The sequence below is a fragment of the Ailuropoda melanoleuca genome, chromosome 2, assembly GCF_002007445.2.
Source record: "Ailuropoda melanoleuca isolate Jingjing chromosome 2, ASM200744v2, whole genome shotgun sequence".
Classification (NCBI taxonomy): Eukaryota; Metazoa; Chordata; class Mammalia; order Carnivora; family Ursidae; genus Ailuropoda; species Ailuropoda melanoleuca.
Window position 1 is genome coordinate 38,353,088 of NC_048219.1, and position 23,214 is coordinate 38,376,301.

Here is a 23,214-nt window from a genome sequence, read left to right on the forward strand (position 1 = left end):
TATAAGTCCAGGATCAATCATGCCTTGTGTGTGTGTGTGTGTTTTGTTTTTTTAATTTTTTTCTTTTTCACTCTGAAATCTACCACTCATCTCCCCTATCTCCACTCTGTCAAGGAAAGGGAACAATAACCTAGTTCTAACTTCTTAGCATCATTGCTGCAGCAAAATCCAAGTTATCTAAATACAGTATGTTAAGAAGGAAATTAAATCCATTAGATCCTTGCATGACTTTAGACATGGGCTTCCAAGGCTAGAAGTATACACACTCCTTAGTTAGAAATGATAAAGTCACATAAGGTAGGTGAACCATGAACTCTTCAGTTTGTTTGTTTGTTTTTTTAAAGGCTAAATAGTTAACATGAGGCAAAGCCTATTTAAAACTCATTGGTAGAATCTCAGTAGTGACTGAAATCATTTGAATTTGTTTACAATGGCACCCATATGGGATCAGTTACTAATCCTTCTGACTGTGTTCCAACAATAGCAAACCAAAATTTTTAAAAAGGTTTATTAAATTTATTTTTATGCTATAGATTACAGATGTTTAGAACAATACATCCCAGTATGCCTAAATCTTTTACAAAGTTTTTAAAACCCTCTAAACATAGAAAATACACATTAAATAAATTAAATCCAGTACTGCCCTAATGGTATCAATCATGAAAGCATTTGTAATTAAAATGAACTTAAAGACACGGGGTTTGGAGGCATCACTAAATGCAATACAGAATTCTTCCGTTTAGTTCCATGAGACTGTGGCAATTGTTTAATAGGCAAAGAGGTAAGAAATGAAATGATAAACCTCTATCTTTTAAAACTCTTACAACTTCATCTAATTTAAATGCAGACTTGTTAATCACTACTTTTGCTTTCAAATATTAAATGCTGAAAAATTAAACTTTTAGGGGAGAACATATCGTTGCCAAATGGGGCTCTTTTATTTTTACTCATGTGGTTTTCATCATTGCCTTTTGAAGAATCCCTTTGCCCTCTTGACTTTTTGAGGAAAGACTATGCCTCATGCTTTGTTCCTCGGCAAAAATGGGTAACTGTGTCCCGGGTCCGGGTTGACTGCAAGACTCCTTTGGCATTGCAAGCCTGCATCTTCTGTGCCCTTATTAAATCTAAACGGCCAGGTTGTTGAATGGAGATGCGCCGTTTTGATTTACACTGTGTGTCTTTGGCTTTCCATTGTAGATGGGGTGACTGGTTTGAAAGAGCTAGCTTTTCTGAGAGATCTGGCTGAACAGAACTCAGGGAAGTATGGCGTGCTGGACCGGACCGCCTTGCCTGTGATTAAGGGGAGCATGATGGTGCTGAACCAGCTGAGTAACCTGGAGACCACAGTCGGCAGGTTCTATACCAACCTTCCCAACCGGATGATTGATGAGGCTGTCTTTAGCCTTCCCTTCTCTGACGAGATGGGGGATGGTGAGTCTGGGGGAAACTTTCTACTAAAGAAAGGGGAAAAGAAATGGACCTGAGTCCACCAAGACAGTAACTTTTAAATGTTGTTCGACGCTTGCCTGTGAGCATTAGAGGGTCTGCACAGGCAAAGGTAGCAGTCATCTCTGTCTCTAGTCAGAGGGTGGCACAGCCCTCTGCCATCAGTCCAGTAGCACTGTACTTCAGAGCAGAAATCCCCAGCCCTGTTTTTTCCACATTGCCTTACCCTTGGTCAACATAATGGGTCTGTTTATTGGGGGACGGCGGTGCTTACTGAGGATTCCCCAATATCCAAAAGTTGTTGAATTGGAACAAAAGAGTGACTTTGCAGAGCAGGTGGTAAATCTCAGAAACGCTTAGGATTCAGCCTGAAAGGTAAAGCAACATGGTGTGGTCAGACAAGACAGGTTTGGCATGGGAGGTTTTCAAGCCCCACTCTACCCCTTAAATTGTTGTCCTTGATAATTTATTTAATCTCATTCATTCATTCCCACTTGGTCACCTGTTCAATATGTAGGAATGTCTTTCATATAATATATCTTCCAGGTTATTAGGATGAGAAGACTTACCGGTGCCTGGCATACCTCCCAATAATAATTACTGCTCTTATTGATTTATTACCTTTACTTCTTATTATGACTGTCACCCTCTTCATCATCCTGATGTCACAAGTTACTCATAATACGATGTTGGGTAAAGCGTTTAACCTTCACATGATTAACTTTTCCTGGTCTATAAAATGGGAAAAATATTTCCATCAAGGCAGTTGTGAAGATGACATGCGCTAATATATGGGAAGCATCTAGAATAATGGCTGGCCAACATATATTCTCACTAAAAGTACAGCCTTCTTCAGTCCCTCTCATATTCTTGTTTATCATTTCCCCGCCGTGCTTCCCTTTCTTCATAGAGAGGATGGAAGAGGAAGCTGATTACTAGCCAGACAGATGCCATCACCTCATGAGATCCTATTTTTATGTTCCAAAAACTAGGAACTCTCACAAATAAAGATATCCAGAGAATACTCATGTATAAAAGGTAATAGGCCTATAGAGTATGTTTTCTAAAAATTAGGTTAAAAAAAAATGTTTTCTAAGAATGAGGTAAAAAAAAAAAATTCGGTTTTTTCCATAAGGAAGAAATATGGTAGCCTCTGCTCCACGTCAATTTTTTTATCCTTCCTAATTCTGGCAGAGCCCACAGATGTGGATAGCATAGAAGCTCCCACTTTTAGATAAGGTTATTTCCTTTCACAGGGAAATGTCGAGCTTTAAATGCAAGTGACCTTTTATGCATCCAGCCCACAGTATTGAGTGCCAGCCAAGGCTTGTGTCAGGCAATGATGGGTAAGGCACACATCCCACCCTCAACAAGCATGTAAGTCTGATAAGAGAAAAGATAGATCAATGAATCGTGTTAATACTATGTCAGAGGAATAAAGGCAGATGTGGAAACTGAGTCCTGTACAAGCATGGGGGTTTATGCTGTCAAATCCCGTTACCATTAGTGATATCAGGTAGAGTAGGACCTTTTCTAAAATTCACCTCTACCACCCTGAGCGCTACCCAAAGGCTTTCAATCAAATTGTGGGCAAATCTTCAGTTCCTTGTTGGCTGATGCTTTCCAAAGTGTTGTCCTCAGGACCTGTTTTCTGAATCCTCTGTGGTGTATTTCAGGGACTGCTTTACTGGTCTGTCGCATTTCCCTTCTAGGGCGTGCCTTTCATGTTTGTATTTTCAGTCCCCAGAACGAGTGGGTGGCATCTCCTCTAACTCCACAACATGGGGATACTGAGTCTAGGGAATCCCATGTTTACATGGCTCTTATTCAGAGCCCCCACAGATTAAAATATTGGTGACTGGACATACTTCTTTTAACAAGTAAATATATGTACTATAGGTTACAGTAGAGAGGGCATTTTAGGGATTTCATTAAGTGTAGCAAGAGCTTAGCATACTTCATTTGCCACAGTGGAATGAAGAGTCTTCTGTCCGAGTTGATAATTGAAAAGTAAGATTGTGTTTCTTTTTTCAGGCTTGTTCTCAACATAGCCAAAGAAATCTGAAGTGAGCATAAGATCTCAGGGTATTTCTGTTGTACTTCACTGCTCTATGAAAACGGCTTTAATCTTAGACATAAGCCCAGGGGAGCGTGGCACGCAGGTTATGACCTCTGTCTCAGTGCTAGCCCTCAAGAGCTGCTCCCGTCATTTATAACCCATTTGTCCAGGGATACCTGGGCAAAAACCTCCTTAAAATACATTTCTAAAACCTTCTGTTGACTGCCTAAAGAATGCCTTTGAAATTCTAATAGTGCACAACTTTTCTTATTTCCTGTTATTGATTTAAAATTGGCATAAAACATTGCATTCATTTTAGGTGTACAACGTAATGACGTGATATGTGTATATATTGTGGAATGATCACCACAGTAAGCTTGGTTAACATTCATCACCTCACATAGTTAAAAAATTTTTTTCTTGCAATGAGAACTTTTTTTTAAATTTTTTTTAATGATTTTTTATTATGTTATGTTAGTCACCAGATTCCGATGTAAAGTTCGATGCTTCATTAGTTGCATATAACAAGTAATGAGAACTTTTAAGAACTATTCTCTTAGCAGCTTTCAAATATACAATACAGTATTGTTAACTATAGTCACCGTGCTGTATATTACATATCTCCAGAACTTATAACTGGGCATAACTTCTCACAGAGTTTTTCGGTGTTGTATGCACTTCCTCCTACCAAGTGATACTTTAATTGGCCTTTGCAACCACGGCAAGACGAATGATACTTTGAGTGGACCTCATATGGGTTTCTCTGCGTGGAAGTCTATTCTTTGCAGGTATCCAGATCCCTTTCCTGGGCGTTGATAGAAGAATGGCTTTCTGATATGCTGTTAAGGTGTGAACCTACCATTAAGCACAGGAAAATATAAGTGTAAGATGGAGAGAAACCATCCATCTTTTTGTTTCGAGTTTTATTTAGAACCATGGGATTGTGGCACTGCTCAGGGTGCTAGAGATCATTCTGTCTCTGACACGTGGAGAGACTCTGTTCAGAGAGGTGGCACCACTTAACTCAGGAGGAGAGCTCAGAGGAGAGCCCAGCTGTCCTGATGCTCAGGGCTACGGTAGTACTGACCCCACTACTCACGCTCTCTCCTCTTGTACATTTTCTTTGCCTTTGCTTTTCCCTGTCCTGATTATCCTAGTGTTTTTGTATGGCCTGTGAGCTGAGAATGCCATTTATATTTTTAAAGCTTTTTTTTTTTAAGTATATGTAATAGAAACTGGCCCAAAAACCTAAAATATCTGCTGTCTAGCCCTTGAGGTAGGTCGAGGACCTCACAACCCACATGACTAGAAATATATTCCTTTGGAAACTTAGTGTCTCCTTGAGCTGCTTGGAGTTGTAATTGGTCAGATCTTATTAGATTCTGTACCTTTCCAGGTTTTTCGCTTCTTTTTGTCTTTTGATAGATTATATTACTGGAGTAATCTCTTTTTATCTAACTACCCCTAAAAATCAGTAAAGCAGTTAGCACTGCGTGCTTTAAGCAGGTGTGGAAACTGGGGCTCAGAGAAGTCATGTCCATGCCTTATGTATAATATAATACATAAAGGGGCACAGGTAGGCTAGAACCCAAATTTTCAGAGTCCTTGAGCAGTGATCTTTCACATTCCATTGGGTCGTCTGCAGTTGAGGAAACAGAATCATGTAGTAAGTGCTGCTGATGTTTTGCACTGATCTGGAAAGTCCTGTCCTTTTAGGTGAAGAAATAGTGGAAAATATGTAAATTAACTGGGGTATCTGAACCTCCAAAATTAACTGGGATATCTGAACCCCACAAAAGACTCTCCATGCCCTGCAATCTTGTTCACTTAACACTGTCTGCAGAGGCAGTGGTCAGCTCCTGAATCCCACAGGTCACCTCTTCCAAGCAGAATCGAGATGGCAGATTGTAGCCTTCATGATTCACTAGAGCCCAGCTCCAGCCTTTGTCCGGTGCCTTCTCTGCTATCCTTTGGATTGTTTTTTTTTTAACCCATAGGTTTGATAATGACTGTCAGTAAACCCTGTTATTTTGGAAACCTACTTCTGGGAATTGTAGGTGTGGACGTGAACTTGGCTTACATCCTTGAAGACGTGACGTATTACCAAGATTCTTTGGCTTCCTATACTTTTCTCATAGATGACAAAGGTAATCTGCTAAAAATTAATCATGGGAAAGAATGACTTTTTTTGTAACCTAAAGAAGTATCTGTAGATATTCTGATACAAAGTAGGAAAATTACAGTATTTATAGAAAAATAGTATGACCTATAACAGCTCATCTGTAGTGGAAACCATAAAGATGGCAGAATGAATCTAAAAATGATGCATTTGTTTCTAGGGGCACCGGGGTGGCTCAGTCTGTTAAGCATCCGACTCTTGATTTTGGCTCAGGTCATGATCTCAGGGTCATGAGATTGAGCTCCATGATGGCATGGAGCATGCTTAAGATTCTCTCTCTCTTTAAAACAAAACAAAACAAAAACGCATTTATTTCTATGTTGTGCTAAGAAGTAGGTAACAGTGATTTAAACATCAGGAAATTAGACTGGAGGAGTGAATGACATGTAAAATGGGATCCTTTTTATTTTTTAAAGGATTTTATTTTTCTGTATCATTATCTTTAAATTCACTGGCATTAAGGTTTATGTAATAGCTTAGAACATTTTTACCAAACAAAACCCAATGACCAGTACTTCAAAGATATTCTTAATTGGACAGTTGTTCCATAATTCAAGGCATCTTCCCTCACCTCAAGAGTTTTATGCAAGAACACATAAAACAAGTTCAGTTTTTATTGGACTGGTGAGTTACACGCTGAGATGTTGCGTATGGGGCAGTCATCCCAGAGTATCCCGCATTTCAAATGTATGATAGGTACTTGTATTAGAATCCGCACTTCCCACAGCATGTTTCCCATAGCATGTACTTTTGTTTTCTTATTTCAGGTTATACACTTATGCACCCATCTCTTACCAGGCCATATTTATTATCAGAACCCCCACTTCATACTGACATCATTCATTATGAAAATATCCCAAAATTTGAGTTGGTTCGGCAAAATATCCTAAGGTAAGGAAAAGGTGAAAGTTGTAGTATTTTGGACCTTTTGAGGTCAAATATGAATGTTTATTATAGGATATAAAACAAGTATATAGGGGCGCCTGGGTGGCACAGCGGTTGAGCGTCTGCCTTCGGCTCAGGGCGTGATCCCGGCGTTATGGGTTCGAGCCCCACATCAGGCTCCTCCGCTATGAGCCTGCTTCTTCCTCTCCCACTCCCCCTGCTTGTGTTCCCTCTCTTGCTGGCTGTCTCTATCTCTGTCGAATAAATAAATAAAATCTTTTAAAAAAAAATACAAGTATATAAATTAATGTTATTAAAAGTATACTCAGTAAATTTTTCATAAGAATAGTAGCTAAAATTTTATTTACTTTTTATAACAACAGGTAAGGTCTCTTAAAACTATTACTTAGGGAAAATGTCTTGTAAGTCAGATTCTGTGTTCTCACATTGCCATTAATTGTAAAATCGGATATATGTTACCTCGTTTAAGAAAAACTCCAGTTGTACTAAATTGAAAAATGTTGGCAAAATAAAAGGTTAAGTTGAGGACCAGCTTTCCAGCATGCCAAAAAATAGCTTGGCAAAATAGTGTCCATTCCAAGTTGACAGCACAATTATATACAACGTTTTCTTTTGAAATAAAAAACAGATTGGATTTTTTCCAACCGTGATACATTATTTTGGCAGATGGTAACCTATAGAGAAATGGGTCTTTGTGCTCATTGGTTGTAAATTAATGACAGTGATTCGAGACAAGTTTGTCTCTGGAAAGAATTAGAATTTGGGGGGGAGGGGTAGAGAGCAAGGAATATTTTAGTGCTGAGCTGACATCATGCTTTTACAAAATTGAAAATTTCACATTATCTCTTTCAAAAGTGATGAGCTTCATTGCTTTTCAAAATCAGGAGGTGGTCATTGACTCACAGCTTCTTCCCTGCCTTTAATTAAGTGCTTAATTTTATCTTTTGCCTGAAGTATTTCATTCTGTTGCCAACGCAGCCTCCCTCTGGGCAGTCAGATCATCGCAGTCCCTGTGAACTCATCCCTGTCTTGGCATATAAACAAGCTGAGAGCCACTGGAAAGGAGGCCTACAATGTGAGCTATGCCTGGAAGATGGTGAGTTGCAGGACGCTTCGCCTGAGGAGCTGCTATTTATGCGGGAATTCTGGGCAACTTAGATCTGATAATGTTGCTAATCAATTTTAAAACGATGGGGAAAAAGAAGAGATTTTTCCTTTTTTGTGTGTAAAACCAATCCTTGTGCATGTGGAATAAGTAAAACCGTATAAAAAGATACAAAGGGAAAAAGTGAACTTCGCCCTTCCCTCTTTCCTACCCTTGACCTGCGTTGCCCAGAAGCCGCCACTTTTATCAGTTTACAGAACTTTTTTTGTTCATACACAGGCATCTCTATCTGGGCATGTGCATGCACATTTACTGGCTGTATAGCGTTGCACCGTACTGATGGACGGTCCTCTTATCAATATACCTTGAGATTATATCCAGTGAGGTGTTTTCTTTGTTGTTTTTATCGTTTTAAACTCAGATTGTGGAAGTTAGGGGTTGAAAAGGAAATACGAGGGGCGCCTGGGTGGCATAGCGGTTAAGCGTCTGCCTTCGGCTCAGGGCATGATCCCGGCGTTGTGGGATCGAGCCCCACATCAGGCTCCTCTGCTACGAACCTGCTTCTTCCTCTCCCACTCCCCCTGCTTGTGTTCCCTCTCTCTCGCTGGCTGTCTCTATCTCTGTTAAGTAAATAAATTAAAAAAATCTAAAAAGAAAAAGGAAAAGGAAATACGAAAGCATAAATGCCCTCTACTGACATTCTCCAAAGCAAAGAAACTTTCAGATTAGAATCTGGATTATTCATATTCGCCAACAGCAGATGGACAGTCTAGTGACCGCCTGTAGCCCCCACTTCCTTCAGTATCCTTTGACAAGCCTCATGCAGATAGCAGGCGTCAAGCATCAAAGGTTTGAGCGCACACTGCCCATGTTATTCATGTGTCTGCCCTTTACTCCCTCTTCCCAGCTGAAAAGAGTTGCTGTTGTGAGGCCCTTTGTCCTGTAATTGGCCAAAAGCTGAGTGGACTTTGATTTTTTTTTTATCATCACCTTTTAATCACTAAATTTAAAATGCAGTCATATTAGAGATTCCCTTACTTGGCCATATCTGGTGTTTCACCCACTGACTCCAAATGGAGCTGCGTACTCATCCCTTTAAGAATGACTTACTGGGGCGCCTGGGTGGCACAGCGGTTAATCGTCTGCCTTCGGCTCAGGGCGTGATCCCGGCGTTATGGGATCGAGCCCCAACATCAGGCTCTTCTGCTGTGAGCCTGCTTCTTCCTCTCCCACTCCCTGCTTGTGTTCCCTCTCTCGCTGGCTATCTCTATCTCTGTCGAATAAATAAATAAAATCTTTAAAAAAAAAAAATGACTTACTGTACATTTCCAGTGAGCTAAGAAGGATCAAGAGGAATGATGCTTTCTCTGCCCTCAGCATCCAGTCCAGTGGTGGGTGCCGACCGACAACTCGATCCAGTGTCTGTGTCTGGAATGATAGGAATTGGGATTTTAGGAATTGGCAGAAGCCAACATGCCCCTAATTAGATAGGACTCTCCTCCGACCTTCTTGTTCCATTCTTTTCTTCTTCTTCTTGTTCCATTCTTAAAGCATCATTATGACGACATTGATTTCTACAAGGAAAACAAAAGCAAACAAAATAATAAATCTTTTGAGAAATTCACAATTTATAAGCCTAATTCTACTGATATTTTGTTGTTTGATAAAAGAGATTTGCAAGTGGTCAGAGTCTATTTTGAAACTCTTTTAGCTCATTTTCAGGATTTTTTTTAAAGAATAATTGCATCATCTACCCTTATTTTTATAAATTTCAAGATAAGGATGAATTGCTTAATTTTCACATCAGAAAGGGTAAGCCACATGCCAGAACACTTTTTTGAAAAATATTTTATGTTTGAAATTGGAGGTCGTGTACCTCTAGTATGTCCTGATTGGAAGCAACTCAGTTGCATCCCAAGAAAATATCTCCCTTAATATGTGTTGGCATTCAAAGAGAAAGAAGGATGGGGCACCTGGCTGGCTCAGTTGGTGGAGCATGCGACTCTCGATCTCAGGGTTGTGAGTTCGAGCCCCACGTGTGGAGATTACTGAAAAATAAAATCCTGAAGAAAATAAAGAGAAAGCAGGAGATATGAGTACTTTTAAGACCTTTTTTGCACAGTGAATAAACCCAATGCTAACATTTTGGAAAGAAGTATTTTTAAGGTTTTCTTCAGTAGTATCGATAAATTCTGGCCATTCCATGTAGCCAAATGGCTCTGATCGTGTCATCACTTCAGGTAGAAGTGTTAGCTTCCTCAGAGTTCCGAAGTGGTCAAGAACATCACTATTCTGTGAAAACTTAAGGAGGTAATAAACAAAGAGATGGAAGTTAAAGAGGCTTGCCTGGTTACCCTGTAATATGAACAAATAAAATTTTAAGTTCCTTTTTGTTACTGTTGAGAGCAGGGGAGCAGATACTCCTCTTGTCTTCAGGAATAAAGTGGATTCTTCTACTAACTATAATTCAAAGAGACTCAGCTTATGTTGAGAATGATGATTTAAACTGCTTAGCATCCATAGACACAGCAGATACTGATGGATTATTTCACCGAATTAATTTAAATAGAACGTGAGAGATTATGTTAGCAGCATTAAGAGATTACTGCTCTGTCACTGTGCAACCCAAGTCCATCTTTGAGCATTTGAGGAGGCTGCATGCTGAGGCAGAAGAAAGGATTGACTTCAGAAGCTATTAGAGTGTTCCTGTGTGACACAGGCATGGCTCGCTTCCAAACATGAATCCCATGGGCAATCAGTGGAAAAAAAACAAAAAAAATCCACTCCCCAATCATGGAGAGCCCTTCTAGATATATTCTGGTTCCTTAATGCAAAGACTTTTTTTCACCTAAGAACATGATAAAAAGACCTATATTGAAATCCGTTTTCCTTTCCAGCTCGGAACTGTTTCTGAAGTGTTGCTTTTAGACGCTTAGGGGACCTCTTAATTTTTCTCCTACAGAATAGACCCTATTCTACAATTATATTCTGGTCACTCTGGCAAAGTTTTTGTCTTTTAGTTCCTTGGAACTTGTAACACAGGAAACAAAGGATGACTACGTGAAATAGGGAGAGGGGAAATCGGGAGAGGGGAAATCATAAATGCCACTATGGGGCACTACCATTTTCTAACGGAAGAGCAGGCAGGTGGGGGGAAAGAATTAAATCTGCTAATCTGACTGAATATCCTTGGCAGCAGTACTTGAAAGCAATCCCACAGAGATGCAAATTTCTCCTGTGTTGGAAAAGATTCTGCAGCCATCTTCATAAACCCTAAATTACACTTAACTCTAACCTGCCTACTTAAAAATGTCTCCTTGATCATGACATAAATCCTTGGGGCTGCTTTAGTTTTCACTCTCCTTTAGTTTTAACTTAGCTGGTTATCACACTTTCTCTTTATTGACCAGCCGTCTTTTAACTAGAATCTGCCTGTCTTCTTTATATAATGGACTTACAGACGTTTGGCTATTTTGTACTTTTAAGGAAGTCGAATTAAGTAGATTGCCTTGGTATTTTTTAATTCTTTGGAGGACACTCTTCCCAATAACTTTGTTTAAGCGTCTTTTTCTATGAGCCAAGTGAACTTGGAAGTATTCCTATTTGTACATATGAGCTTAATAAATTAGGCTAAGCTATAGCATGTTTGCCTACTGTGCTCTGAAATGACAAGTCAGACAGGCTTTGTGAGGGAGCCATGGGATTTGTCCTTTTCCTGAGTCTGAGATCCTGTTCATCTCCAACCAGGAAAGGCGGAAGCATTAGTCGGGAACGCATGAATAAACCAGATTCTGTATTTGATTCTGTAATTGGCTTTCAAAACAGTCAGTTCTCGGAATACTCATTGCAAAACCAACTCTGTGTTTAAGATGCATTTCAAACCCAAACAGAAGTAAGTGCTGTATTCTTATGCCATGTTCCATTTTGGATTTGTTAGCCTAGAGAAGCAAAAAGATTGCTGTTCCAAAGGGACTCCTTTCTAATCCCTTTATTAGCTACCTGATTTTCTGTTACAGACATTAATTTCCCTTCATCAGAAAGGAAAACAGAAATTAGGAGATGTAACCTTTGCCAGAGGTAGTTTTATCACCCCATCTTCATGGCTTTCCTTCACTCATCAAATATCTTTCTATGTGGGACAGAGACAGAGCAGAAAATAATGTAGACCAAGTCACTATCCCTAGGAACCTTTATTTTCTGTGTTAGAAATTTTTTATTGATTTTTCCAGGTGCAAGACACTTCCTTTATTCTCTGTATTGTGGTGATACAACCGGAAATACCTGTCAAACAACTGAAGAACCTCAACACTGTCCCCAGCAGCAAGCTGCTGTACCACCGGCTGGACCTCCTGGGCCAGCCTAGTGCTTGCCTTCACTTCAAACAGCTGGCCACTCTAGGTAAAGCCCTTGCACTTTTCAGCTTCCTTTGTGGGCAGACTCATAGCAACTCACTGTAAATATCCATTTGAATTAAAAAACCAAACCAAACCACAAAAACCCAGATACTGAATGGCAGCAGTGCCAGTTGGGGATACAGATGTGAAAACGATTTGAGGCCTTGCCTTGGATCTGGTTCTCTAGCGGATAATGAGACGAGGATTTGTGTGTTAGTTTATTAAGGATGGGCTCTAAGAAGAAACGAGGAAAGAAGGGAGGGGAATAGGATAGCGAAGGAGGAGAAAGCAAGCAAGAGTCTGATTTTAGGTGAAGTTCCAGCTTCAGCCTAATCCCGGAGTGTAAAGCCTTGGAGTATAAATGCACTGAAAGTTGCCCAGACTCAAGAGACGGAGCTGGACTTTTGTGTTCCTTTCAGCTTTCTGCTAATGCTAGGCCAAGAGGTTTTAGGAGCCTGAAGTCAGAGAGTCACCAGTATGGCCCATTAGAGACAAACACAGAGATACACAGAGATAAGGGGATACAGGGTTACAGGGTAACAGGTGGAGAAAATAGTAAAGAGGTCCAAGGGTAGCATTCCTATATAGCATATCTGGGTCTACCACAGGTCCTGTCTTCAAAAAGAGCTTAGGAAGTAGGCAAATAACTCCAAGGAAGGAAAAGGGAATTTACATTTGTAGGAACCATGTATTTTTGCATTCATCATTTGAATTAACCTATTATAGAGGAGGATAGTAGCAAGGCTGAAGTGTGACTCACGCTCCTCCCACGCCAAGGCGCCACCTCTTTAGTTGCATGCCACCCTGTGCCAGGCACATACTAGGCATTTGAGTGGTCCTCACAGTACTGTAAAACAGGCGCTCTCTTTTGCACTGTTGAAAATTCTCTGTGTTCAAAAAACTAAGATTCATTAGACAACGGGCAAACTGAGTAGAGGGGGTGCAGGCGGGACGAGGATCACGGATGGAAGTCACCAGTCTCCATATTCCACACGAGAGCCCTTGTGTTTGGGTTCCATCTTTTAAATCCCGTCCTATAGAGTTTCTGCCTGGTTATGAGATCTGGAGAGCAGGCCAGACTGAGTCGTCTCGTCTGTGGCAGCAGTGTAGACAACTTGAGGAAGGCCAGAGAGGTCGATCAAAAACGGTTGGCTTTTATGTTTGTTTGTTTTCATTTAGGTTTTGAGGTTTTGTCTTTTGTTCTTACACAAAACAGCATGTATGCCCTTTAATTCATATTTTTAAGAAATGCTCACTGAATAGCCAAGATGGGCATGATTCTCTCCAGTGCTGTGGGAACAAGCTCAACACAACTACGGAAAAAAATGAGGTCACTGTTTTGAAATTTGAGACCGGGAATTGCAATAGTATTGCTGGATGAGAAAAAAGCTCAAGCTTAGATTTTTTCAATTTCCTTTGCACAATCCCTTCTAGCTACACTGTTCAATAATGGGAGCCACTAGCTACGTGGCTGTTGAGCACTTGAAATGTGGCTAGTCCAAGTTGGGATTTACTTTAAATGCAAAATACTTAATTTTAACGTTGATTACATGTTAAAGTGATGTTTTGGATAAATTGGATTTCATAAAATACACTAGGAAAATTAGCTTAACCTGTTTTTACTGAATGCATCTCCTGGAAAATTTTATAGTATACGTGAGGATTGCGTCATATTCCAGTTGGGCAGTCCTGCCTCACAGAGAGGCTCACAAAACGTCGAGTTTATCCACTCAAATACTTGACATAGGACTAATGGATTAATTCTAGATCACGCAGACAGGCCGTAGGCCAGGGTTTGACTTTCACTGGGCAGTCTTTCCACTATACCACCCAACCTCACCTTGGCAGTAGGACCTCCTCGGGACAACGTGAAGGGGTCATCGAGGGCAGGTTAGTAACAGTTGGTAATGAAAATGAAGCAAGATACTTGAACTATAACAGAAAGGAAATGAAAAGGAAGGGAGACCATGGCAAATAAGTGGTTTCCATCTAATTTCATCAGTGATGGGGATTTTGAGGTGAGGTGTTGAATCTATGTCAGAGCCCCCATCGGGAGGACTGAAGGAGGGACATTGGCTGTCTTGATACACAAAGAGGAATTTTTTTAAGTGTGCATCATCCCTCGTGGTTAAGTATACATGTATGTGTGTAGCTTTATGTGTCTACGTCCTAGACATAAAGCCTTGGGTCCTTTGTCTTGGTTTTTTCTCTCCTTCAATCCAATGTGCCGCAGCAGCCTTTGCTCAAATGCCCAGTCTCTGTCACTACAAGAAAGGCCCACTCCCAAACTGTCTGTCCCCTTAACCTCTGGCCCTACTCCCTTGTCTCTGAAGTATTATGGATTGCCTTTTGACATTTATTATATTATCGTATTGTTCTTATTTTGTTGTTTTCCTCTTTTTAAAAATTTCTAGTCTCTCTTACTGGTTCCTAAGCTCTTCGCCAGGGACAAATCCTCTCTCTCTGGTGTGTCTGTGCCCAGGAGGCCCCATGAGCATATGCACATGAATCCATAGCACGCTGCTAGGCAACCAAACCTTTTTAAGCTTCTGGTTTTCTTCTCCTTGATAGGACTATAATACTAATCTCCCCGGCTGTCCCATGTGGTATCATGAGAATTAAATCAGACATAGCATCACTGGAAACACTTTCTTCTGATAATGGCAGACTACGTAATTCTGACCTATCCTACTGAGGACAACTAAAAATGGATGGAAACTTGAAAAAAAAAAAAAAACTTTCTGAAAAGTATCAAAGAACTAACATGATAACTAGGAACTGGACTGAAGTCTAGGAGAATATTCTCCAAGTGTCCAGAGAAGAAAGCCGGTATTTAAAGCCGCATTTGCAATGCACCTGTTTACCAATACCGAAGAAACAACTGGGAAATTAAACTGTGCTTTAGGTAGTAGCTTCTTAGGGCTAGGAGGAGAGGCAGAAATCACATGCAAGGCCCCCAAAATGTGGAGGCTGACACAAGAAAATCCTCCCTTTCACCCACTGCGCATACATGTTTTAGCAGGGGTCCTAAAGAACTATATCTTTAGGGTAAGTGTGAATTGAAACTGAAGAAGCCCTTGAGTTGGGATTCCTGTTGTCTGAGTGGTCAAAGGAACCTCACACAGTAACTAGTCGTGGACTAGTTGAATATCTACATCCCACAGTGCGGCACTCAGGCCAGTATTCCATTGTCTTATTGAGAACTCTGTCTGCCTTACCACCCTGCCTCATCCTGGAGTTTGGTGCCTGGCAGAATCCAATAACAGTCCTTTCTAGAGGAAGGACCTCCCCCATCCCGTTAGGACTCAACTCTTTCTACAAATTTGTTTTTAAGGACAATGTCCTGCACAGTCAGAGATAGCCAGGCCACAAGGAAACAAGGCAGTATGAGAACTAACCAAAGGAATGAAAAATGACCTATAGATTTAAATGAGATTAGACACAGGACAGTGGACAGTGCTTTCCTAAAGCTTCTAAAACTAATTGAACAGTGGGAAATTACACAGAGATGTAGGGTTTTTGTTTCATAATATAACTCATTGTGAGGATTTCTGTCTTAGAGAACTGAGTTTTCCTCTTAGGTAGGACCAGCAATTAAATTATATACAGTAACTATTCTATTTCTATAATTTTTTGTTTATGCCAAGTTTGTCTATCCCTGTCTGAAAGAATAATTTCTTTTTATTTTTGCATTGACTCCACTCTTCCATTTTTCATTCTTTTGAAATATCAGTACTAATATGAACAACAGTAGTTAACACTCAAGCCATTTGGCATGTGCCAAACACCATCCTACATGCTTTACATTTGTCGACTCATTTGCTTGCATAAACTAACCGATGTACTTCTCACCATAACTCTGTAAGTTTGGTGCTATAATTTCTGACTTTGCAGGTGACAAAAGCATCACATATGTTACAACCTCACCCAACGTCACACGGCCAGGAGATGGTGGAGCCCAGATTCAGCCCAGTGTGGCTCCATGGCCTATGCTGCCTCCTTAGTCCTAGGAAGTGTAAGATATCCTATGTAGATCCAAGATACTTTGAGTATTTGCCATTTTAGGCATTTGTATTTGTTGTACACGTGTCTCTTGTGGTTCACTCACGACTGCAAACTCCCTGAAGGGAGAGAATGAGGGTTTTTCCTTCTTCACTCCTTCTAGTGTTGAGTCCTTTGCTTTCCTTATGGAAGGCTTTAAGCCACCATGGCTAACAGATTGGCAGAGCCTTAGTGATGCTTTTGTTTGGGCCTGAGATAAAGTCTCCACGTTCTCAGGCCTGCTTTGTTTGCTTCTCTTTCAGAAAGTCCAACTGTCATGCTGTCTGCTGGCAGCTTTTCCTCCCCCTACGAACACCTCAGCCAGCCGGAGACAAAGCGCATGGTGGAGCACTACACGGCCTATCTCAGCGACAACACCCGCCTCATTGCTAACCCGGGGCTCAAAGTGAGTGCTGGCCGGGGCCCCGCTTCTGGTGTGCCCCTCCATAGGCTTGGGAGGGGGTGCTGTCAGGGAACCTTTGAAGTAGGAGGCCCAGCTCTGGGCCTGCGCCTCTCAGCTAGAGAGCCAGAAAGGCAGTGTGTGGCCCCCAGGAGGCTGGTTGGCGATGACGCTTCTGACGGATTAAGAAGCCCTGTGGGCCAGATGAAGGATCTCTTTCAGGCCTTAGATGCACTAGGGGTTTTCTAGGTAGGGGGTTGTGATGTAGAGATGGGTAGAACTTTCCCAGCCCCATTTTTCCCAGGAGAAAGAAGTAAAGTGCCTCTATGGTCCGTTGAGATAAAATGAAGTTGGAGCAGAGATTTAGCTGGGTGCACGTGTGCGCGCACATGCGTGTGTGCGTGTGTGTGTGTGTGTGTAATGCTTCACTGTGGGATCTTTCCTCTTAAATGCAGAAAGCCTAGCGAGGATGAACAATTGAGTAAATCACACATCCACTGACTATGTTTCAGTAAGCTTTTGTTTTCACCAAGTTTGGCTGTATCCATCTGCTGTGGAAAGATTTTTAAGAAGTAATTGGGCTTGGCTTCTCTGCAAGAGAGCTTTGGGAAGCCCTGCCAGCAGCCCACTCTCTTTTCATGTGAGTCTTAAAGGATCCCTGCTATGTCTTCCTTTGTTTCCCAGTTCTCTGTCAGGAATGAAGTAATGGCCACCAGCCACGTCACAGATGAATGGATGACACAAATGGAAATGAGTAGCCTGAACACGTACATTGTCCGCCGTTACATAGCAACGCCCAATGGCGTCCTTAGAATTTATCCTGGTTCCCTCATGGACAAAGCATTTGATCCCACAAGGAGACAATGGTGAGTTTTAGGGGATTCCATTATCAAAGGTGCCCCCCAAAATCCTGGAGAGACATGAGAAGTACATAAAATTAAGCAACCTCAGGCAGTCACAGTAAAGAAGATACTTTCATGGCAGTGAAAACATATTCTTGCATCTTTTCCTTAATGCAGTATTAACAGCAGCTTTGTGGGTTTCCTCTGTCAACAATGTTTTTATCTCTTCGTTGAAATTTTGAGACCGAAATATTTTATACTTGGCCATTTCAGTCCCTGGCATTTTCTTTGAGTCCTGCGTTGCGTGTAGTATCCTGTAGTGGGGATATTTAACGTCCCTGCGTATGGTGATGGCATCAAATTACAGCCCATCTGTGACCTATGAAAAATAAACAAGTATAAATCCTTTTTTTTTTTTTTTCTTTTTACCTCTGGGCTTTATTTTTACTCAGATTTTCAAAAACAAAAGCTTGTCAGGGGATATAACGGGGGCAACTTGGGCATAAAAACAGGATTTCTGGTCTTGTGCTACTTAGTAACTGAGTCACTCGTGAGTTGGCTGTCATTTGTACTGTCCATACCAGTCCAGGGGGCAGTTTCATGGGCCAGGTTGTATTTGTTTCTACTTCGTTTATTGATTTCTTTTTATATTAGGCTCTAAAACATCTATAGATCTTACGAAAAGCTCAAATGTATACTGATTTGAGTGTCTCTTACAGAAGAATTTCAGATTTTTTTGACCTCTGGTGTTGCTACAGTCAGCGATAAAAGGAATCCTTTTGAACTCTCATGTAACATAGGCACAATTTATAATAAATACATTTTAGAGTTACAGGTTCACTTGTCTGACATTTACAGAGTAGTTTTTCATACCCTAAAATAACGCAACTTTCTCTTGTCTCTGTTAGGTATCTCCATGCAGTAGCTAATCCAGGTTTGATTTCTCTGACTGGCCCTTACTTAGATGTTGGAGGAGCCGGCTATGTGGTAACCATCAGTCACACAATCCATTCATCCAGGTAATACTTTAATTTCTTAGTCCTTTTTTAAACACGTCAAGGATATTTTGAAAACTTGAAAGTCCAGTAGACAACCAAGGATTAGTGGCAAAAGCATGACCTTTGATGGGAGGCTGTCTGGAGTCTGAGTATCATCTGCAGCTGCGTCCTTTAGGATTCCCTGAGCTTCCGCGTGTCGTCTGTAAAATGGGGATAATACCTGCCTCACAAGGTTATCGTGTGGTTGAGTCAATGAAAAGCTCTTAGCCCTCTTCTTATGAAGGAGAAAAAGATGTTAGATTCAGTAGGGCAGTTTGTAGAAATCCCACTCTTAACCAGTCAAAGAAATCCCAGCAAGAACCTGACAATTATTACCAGAGAGCATTTTCCTAAGCAAAGGAGCATTTTTAGCGAAGAAAAACCAGTATTGAGACCCCAATGTTATTACCTCTTTTATTTTGGTCTAACTTTTTAGAATGATATCGGAGTTTGTGGTTATTGTCATTTTGTCCTTCTACTGTCTCTTGAAAACTAGAAAGGCACTTTGCAAATTAATTTTCCAAGAATGCTGTTAAATGTTAATATCACTGTAAATATATTTTGGGTGTTTTATATTTCAGGCCTTTGAGGTTTCAGTATTTAAGCTACAAATGGCAGTGAAATGTTGGGCCGAAAGACAAGTCACACATGTTGTGTTAATCCCTTCGTTATACAAATAGGTGTTTTTTCCCTGGCAACCAAGAAAGCCCATATTTTGGCTGGTACCCGTAATGATGCCTTAAAATTTACGGGAGACAGATTTTTCTTGCTTAACTTTATGCTTTTCACTGGTGCTCATTATTTATCAAATGATTGACATTCAGGAGAATTCTTCTAACGCAAGTTCATTGCGAGCAAGAAGTGGGAGGCAGTACTGTGTCGGAATTTCAATATCATGACCTGTGTCTCCATGGAAAGCAGGGGCCTGCCGCCAGCCAAATAGTGATTGCTTTGCAGGGCTCGATATCTGCATGGCTCTGTCACATATAAACAAGTAAATACTCATTTAGAGCAGAACTTTTCAGTGTTCTCATTAACAGACCATCTGTCAGGGATATACCTACTATTGTCTGCATAGTGAGACTTGACATCTCTCCCATGTATTCTCATCAGTTGGGAGAAAGTAAACAAAGGTGGTTTCTTTGAGGAGATGGCAGTCACCTTGGTCTTTAATGACAATGACAATGGGCCAGAGCTGGGCTTCAGATCTTGGGGGCAGGGGTGGCAGGAAGAGAATGACTGCCTGTGTGTGTGTCTTAACTTGGTATTTGTTCCATCAGGCTCTGCCACCTGCCACTCGTTATCAAGTGCTATTATCTTTCCCTTCTATACAGTACTTGGGGGGGCATGGCCACCGGGAGGTGCAGATTTTAACGCTCTTTTACATTTGTGTACAAGTTTTTGTTAAAATTTGAATGAGTGGAAGAAGGTTCATTTAGCTGATTTATAAATATTTATGGTGTCAGCCCAAATGAAGCAAGAGGGAAATATGGGATTTCAAGTTAGAAAAACCATCAGTTCAGTTCCCTTATTCAGCTACTTTTTATAACGTGCTTAACCTATACAAGTTTAGCTTTGTGACTTTAACAAGAATGAAAAATGGCCGCTTAAATCCTGGATTCTGTCCACCGGTCACTCAGTGAGAATGTATCCCAGGAATAAATATCTGCTCTTGCCTTGATCAATATGTAGTCCCATGGACTCAATCATTTGAACATTTGCCTTATAGCTGAGCAGACTTTTATTATTCAGAGCTGTGTATTTTTCACTCAGCATAGTTTAGAATGCAACTTCTGGTTGTCAACACGGCAACTGTTCATTTAGTGGGTGTTGTATTGATAGATGGGCTGTGTGAAAGGTGCTTTTTTCAAGCGATCACCAGTGATTTTGGTCTCATGCACCAACCTGAGAATGTAACTTCCTCCTAAGATGTGATCCTACTCTGAAAAATTATATTTGCCGTTTACTGCTTCTGTGACTGTAAGCACATTCCTTTTTGCCTTGATTCCCTCACCTATGAAGGAGGGATATTAAGGCCTATCTCAAATGATTAGGGATTACATTAAATAATATACGTGAAGCTCTTAGAATGGTACCTGGCACATGGTGAGGGCTTGATAAATGTTAAATACCTGTATTATGACAATGTTCCATGAGTTCTCAAAGCCTCATTTATGAAACAGGTGACGATGCCTGTGTTGAACTGATATAATGAGAATTACAGATGATGCATGGGAAGCGTTTAGCACCATACTTGACAATGTCGAGTGCCAAATAAGTGACAATTACTTTTAATATCATGCTATTTCTGCCTTAAACCTCTGGCATTTTAATAGGTCAGAAAAAAGAACTTCAGCTAGTGTTCACCTAGTCACGAAACACTCTCATTCAGCCTTGGTTTTCAGAAGTGATAGCTGATTGCTTGGGGAGGGGCTTTTCTAACTCAGCATTCATTTGTCCTAGTAACTGCCCTTGGATTCTTCCATGAGCATTATTAATAGCCTGAGAATCTAAGTGTGCATTGTTTGGAGAATGTTAATGCCAGCAGAGATGATGAAGTAGTCAGTGATTAAGGGACTGGTCAAATGAGTCTTTGGCAGTGAAAATCTCACAGAAGTGCTGCAAACAGCATGGTCCTTTGTACCTTGAAATGTAGGCTTGGTTTGATTTTTCTACGGTATTCTCTATGAGTTGCTATGGTAACTGCACATTTTTGAAATGCAGGTAAAAATATGAATGCTAGACTTACATGGGCAATGTGCATGCTTCTCCTTCAGCATGTTGATCACATTGGAGCAGATGGCAGTTATACAGGGGAAGTTTAAAAACAAAATTAACTTGTCCCAGAAAAATCTGAGTTGCATTTTTCACTGAGTCAGCAACCATGTTGCAGGAAGAGCCAGAACTGGCCTCTCCATCATAAGTAAAAGGTGGTCAATCTTGTCTAAGTCTTTTAGCCGTTCTAAGCCTGATTTCCCATTTATAAAATGGGAACTATAATTCCTTCCTGACGTTGTCACAGGAAATTGAATAGGTCACGTAACATGGCTTGGAAACTCTTGAACGCTCTGCATCTCTGAGGAGGTGCCGTGTAGCATACTGGTTAGGGGCCTATGCTCAGAAGTTGAAGACACCGAGCTTACAGTCTTGCTTCCTCTAGATAGTCACTGTGTGACTTTGGCCAAATACTTAACGTTTCCAAGCTTCAGTCTTCTGGAAATAATACCTCATAAAGTTTTTGTGAGAAGCAATTGAAATGATGTACTCACATGCCCACCAGAGCACCTATAAATTGTGAACACTCGGTAGGTCCCAGCTTCCTTATCAATAAAATGAGGGAAATAATTAAAAGGATCACTCAGGTTCCTTGTCTAGAGCTTCCCTGTTGGGAGGAACCATAGTAGTCATGCATCCAGTTTCCCACTGATGCCTCTTCCTACCACTCCTATATTCTTGCCAAAGAGTAGTCCAGCCACTGAACATCTAAAGTCAGGGCTAGCCATATTCCACAGCTGCCTGTGTTTTGGGCCATTCTTATTAGAAAATTCTACCTTTAGCCTTAAGTTTTTCTCTCAGCAAATCTCTGTATTATGCTAAATCAGTCATTTAGTTGATCATTTTTATAGGGGTGAAAAATGTGGAAGGAACAGTAGGCGTGTATTTCTAGTACCATACAATGTGCTTATGACTGAACATAACTTTTACCTTTAAGACATGCCTCTTTTTCTCATTGGTCTTTTCCACGTGAAGTACACAGCTATCTTCCGGGCATACTGTGGCTGTGATGGGCATCGACTTCACACTTAGATACTTCTACAAGGTTCTGATGGACTTATTACCAGTTTGTAACCAAGATGGTGGCAACAAAATCCGGTAAGCCCTTCAGGGACACCCATTTCCTATCTAGCTGCAAAATACGAAGAAAATGATGTCTAGTATCTCTGGTCGAATGGCAACCACACTGTCATGGTCAAGACCAGAAATTCAGTCCATGGCCTGGGTGCTCAATTGCGAAGGTTTTTGTTTTTTCATTTTTCTAAGACGCATGCCATTTATGATAAATGGCATGATAAACAGACTTGTCTCATAACAAGGAGAATAACTGTGGCACAGAATTCTCTGGAAGCCCTTGTTTCTCTCTGAGTCAATAATTAGAGGTTTCCCTGATATTAACTTAGTTATTAAGCCAAAGTCTTTGTGGGAATTTCAGGCACTTGGACTGTTCCTTTTTACATTTCCCCAGAAAGAGGCTCATGGAACTAAAAAAGTCTTCACCTCCTAATTTCAAAAGAACTTGTCTGATCAAAGCCAGGGTATTCCCTTGATTTAATGCAGGCCGCTTTTTAAAATAGCTTTCTTATTTCACTCTCTTGGCCCCTGCATCATATCACTGCTGAATTTCATTGGCCCTTAATAGGGAAATAAAGCATTCACAGCAAACTGTTACAACGAATGCAGAGTAAAATAGCGCAGCGTGTAGTCTTGGTTAGAGCACTTCTAACATTGCTTATTTAGTGTTTCCATCAAGTATATTTTTGTATGTCCTGGAAGGTTGTATTTTATATATATTTATCATCAAAAGAAGAAATTGTATGGCTGATTTAAAGTTTGTGCCCATGAATACCCAAGGCCGCTTCTTTCAGAGTCTCCCTCCTCTGAAGAACAAATAAACTTGCCACTTACATATCCTTGCAAAAGATTTTTGAGTCCATCTTCCTTGGACTAAGTGGACACACTCTGTAGGAACTAGGTAGGTAGCCTCAGAGTCAGGTGTCACTTCATTATCGTGAACTGTACACTGGGTA

At 40.7% G+C, this 23,214-nt stretch overlaps 1 protein-coding gene across 1 annotated transcript in view; it reads left to right on the forward strand.

Annotated features, from left to right (window-relative positions):
* Positions 1–23,214, forward strand: part of CACHD1 (cache domain containing 1) — a 119,516-nt gene that overhangs the window by 76,838 nt on the left and 19,464 nt on the right. Inside the window, exons 8-16 of the mRNA XM_034653618.1 lie at positions 1,198–1,431; positions 5,503–5,652; positions 6,452–6,575; positions 7,569–7,686; positions 11,925–12,093; positions 16,394–16,536; positions 17,215–17,396; positions 18,281–18,391; positions 22,160–22,282. Of these exons, the coding sequence (XP_034509509.1) occupies positions 1,198–1,431; positions 5,503–5,652; positions 6,452–6,575; positions 7,569–7,686; positions 11,925–12,093; positions 16,394–16,536; positions 17,215–17,396; positions 18,281–18,391; positions 22,160–22,282 (1,354 nt within the window). The remainder of the gene's footprint in view (positions 1–1,197; positions 1,432–5,502; positions 5,653–6,451; positions 6,576–7,568; positions 7,687–11,924; positions 12,094–16,393; positions 16,537–17,214; positions 17,397–18,280; positions 18,392–22,159; positions 22,283–23,214) is intronic.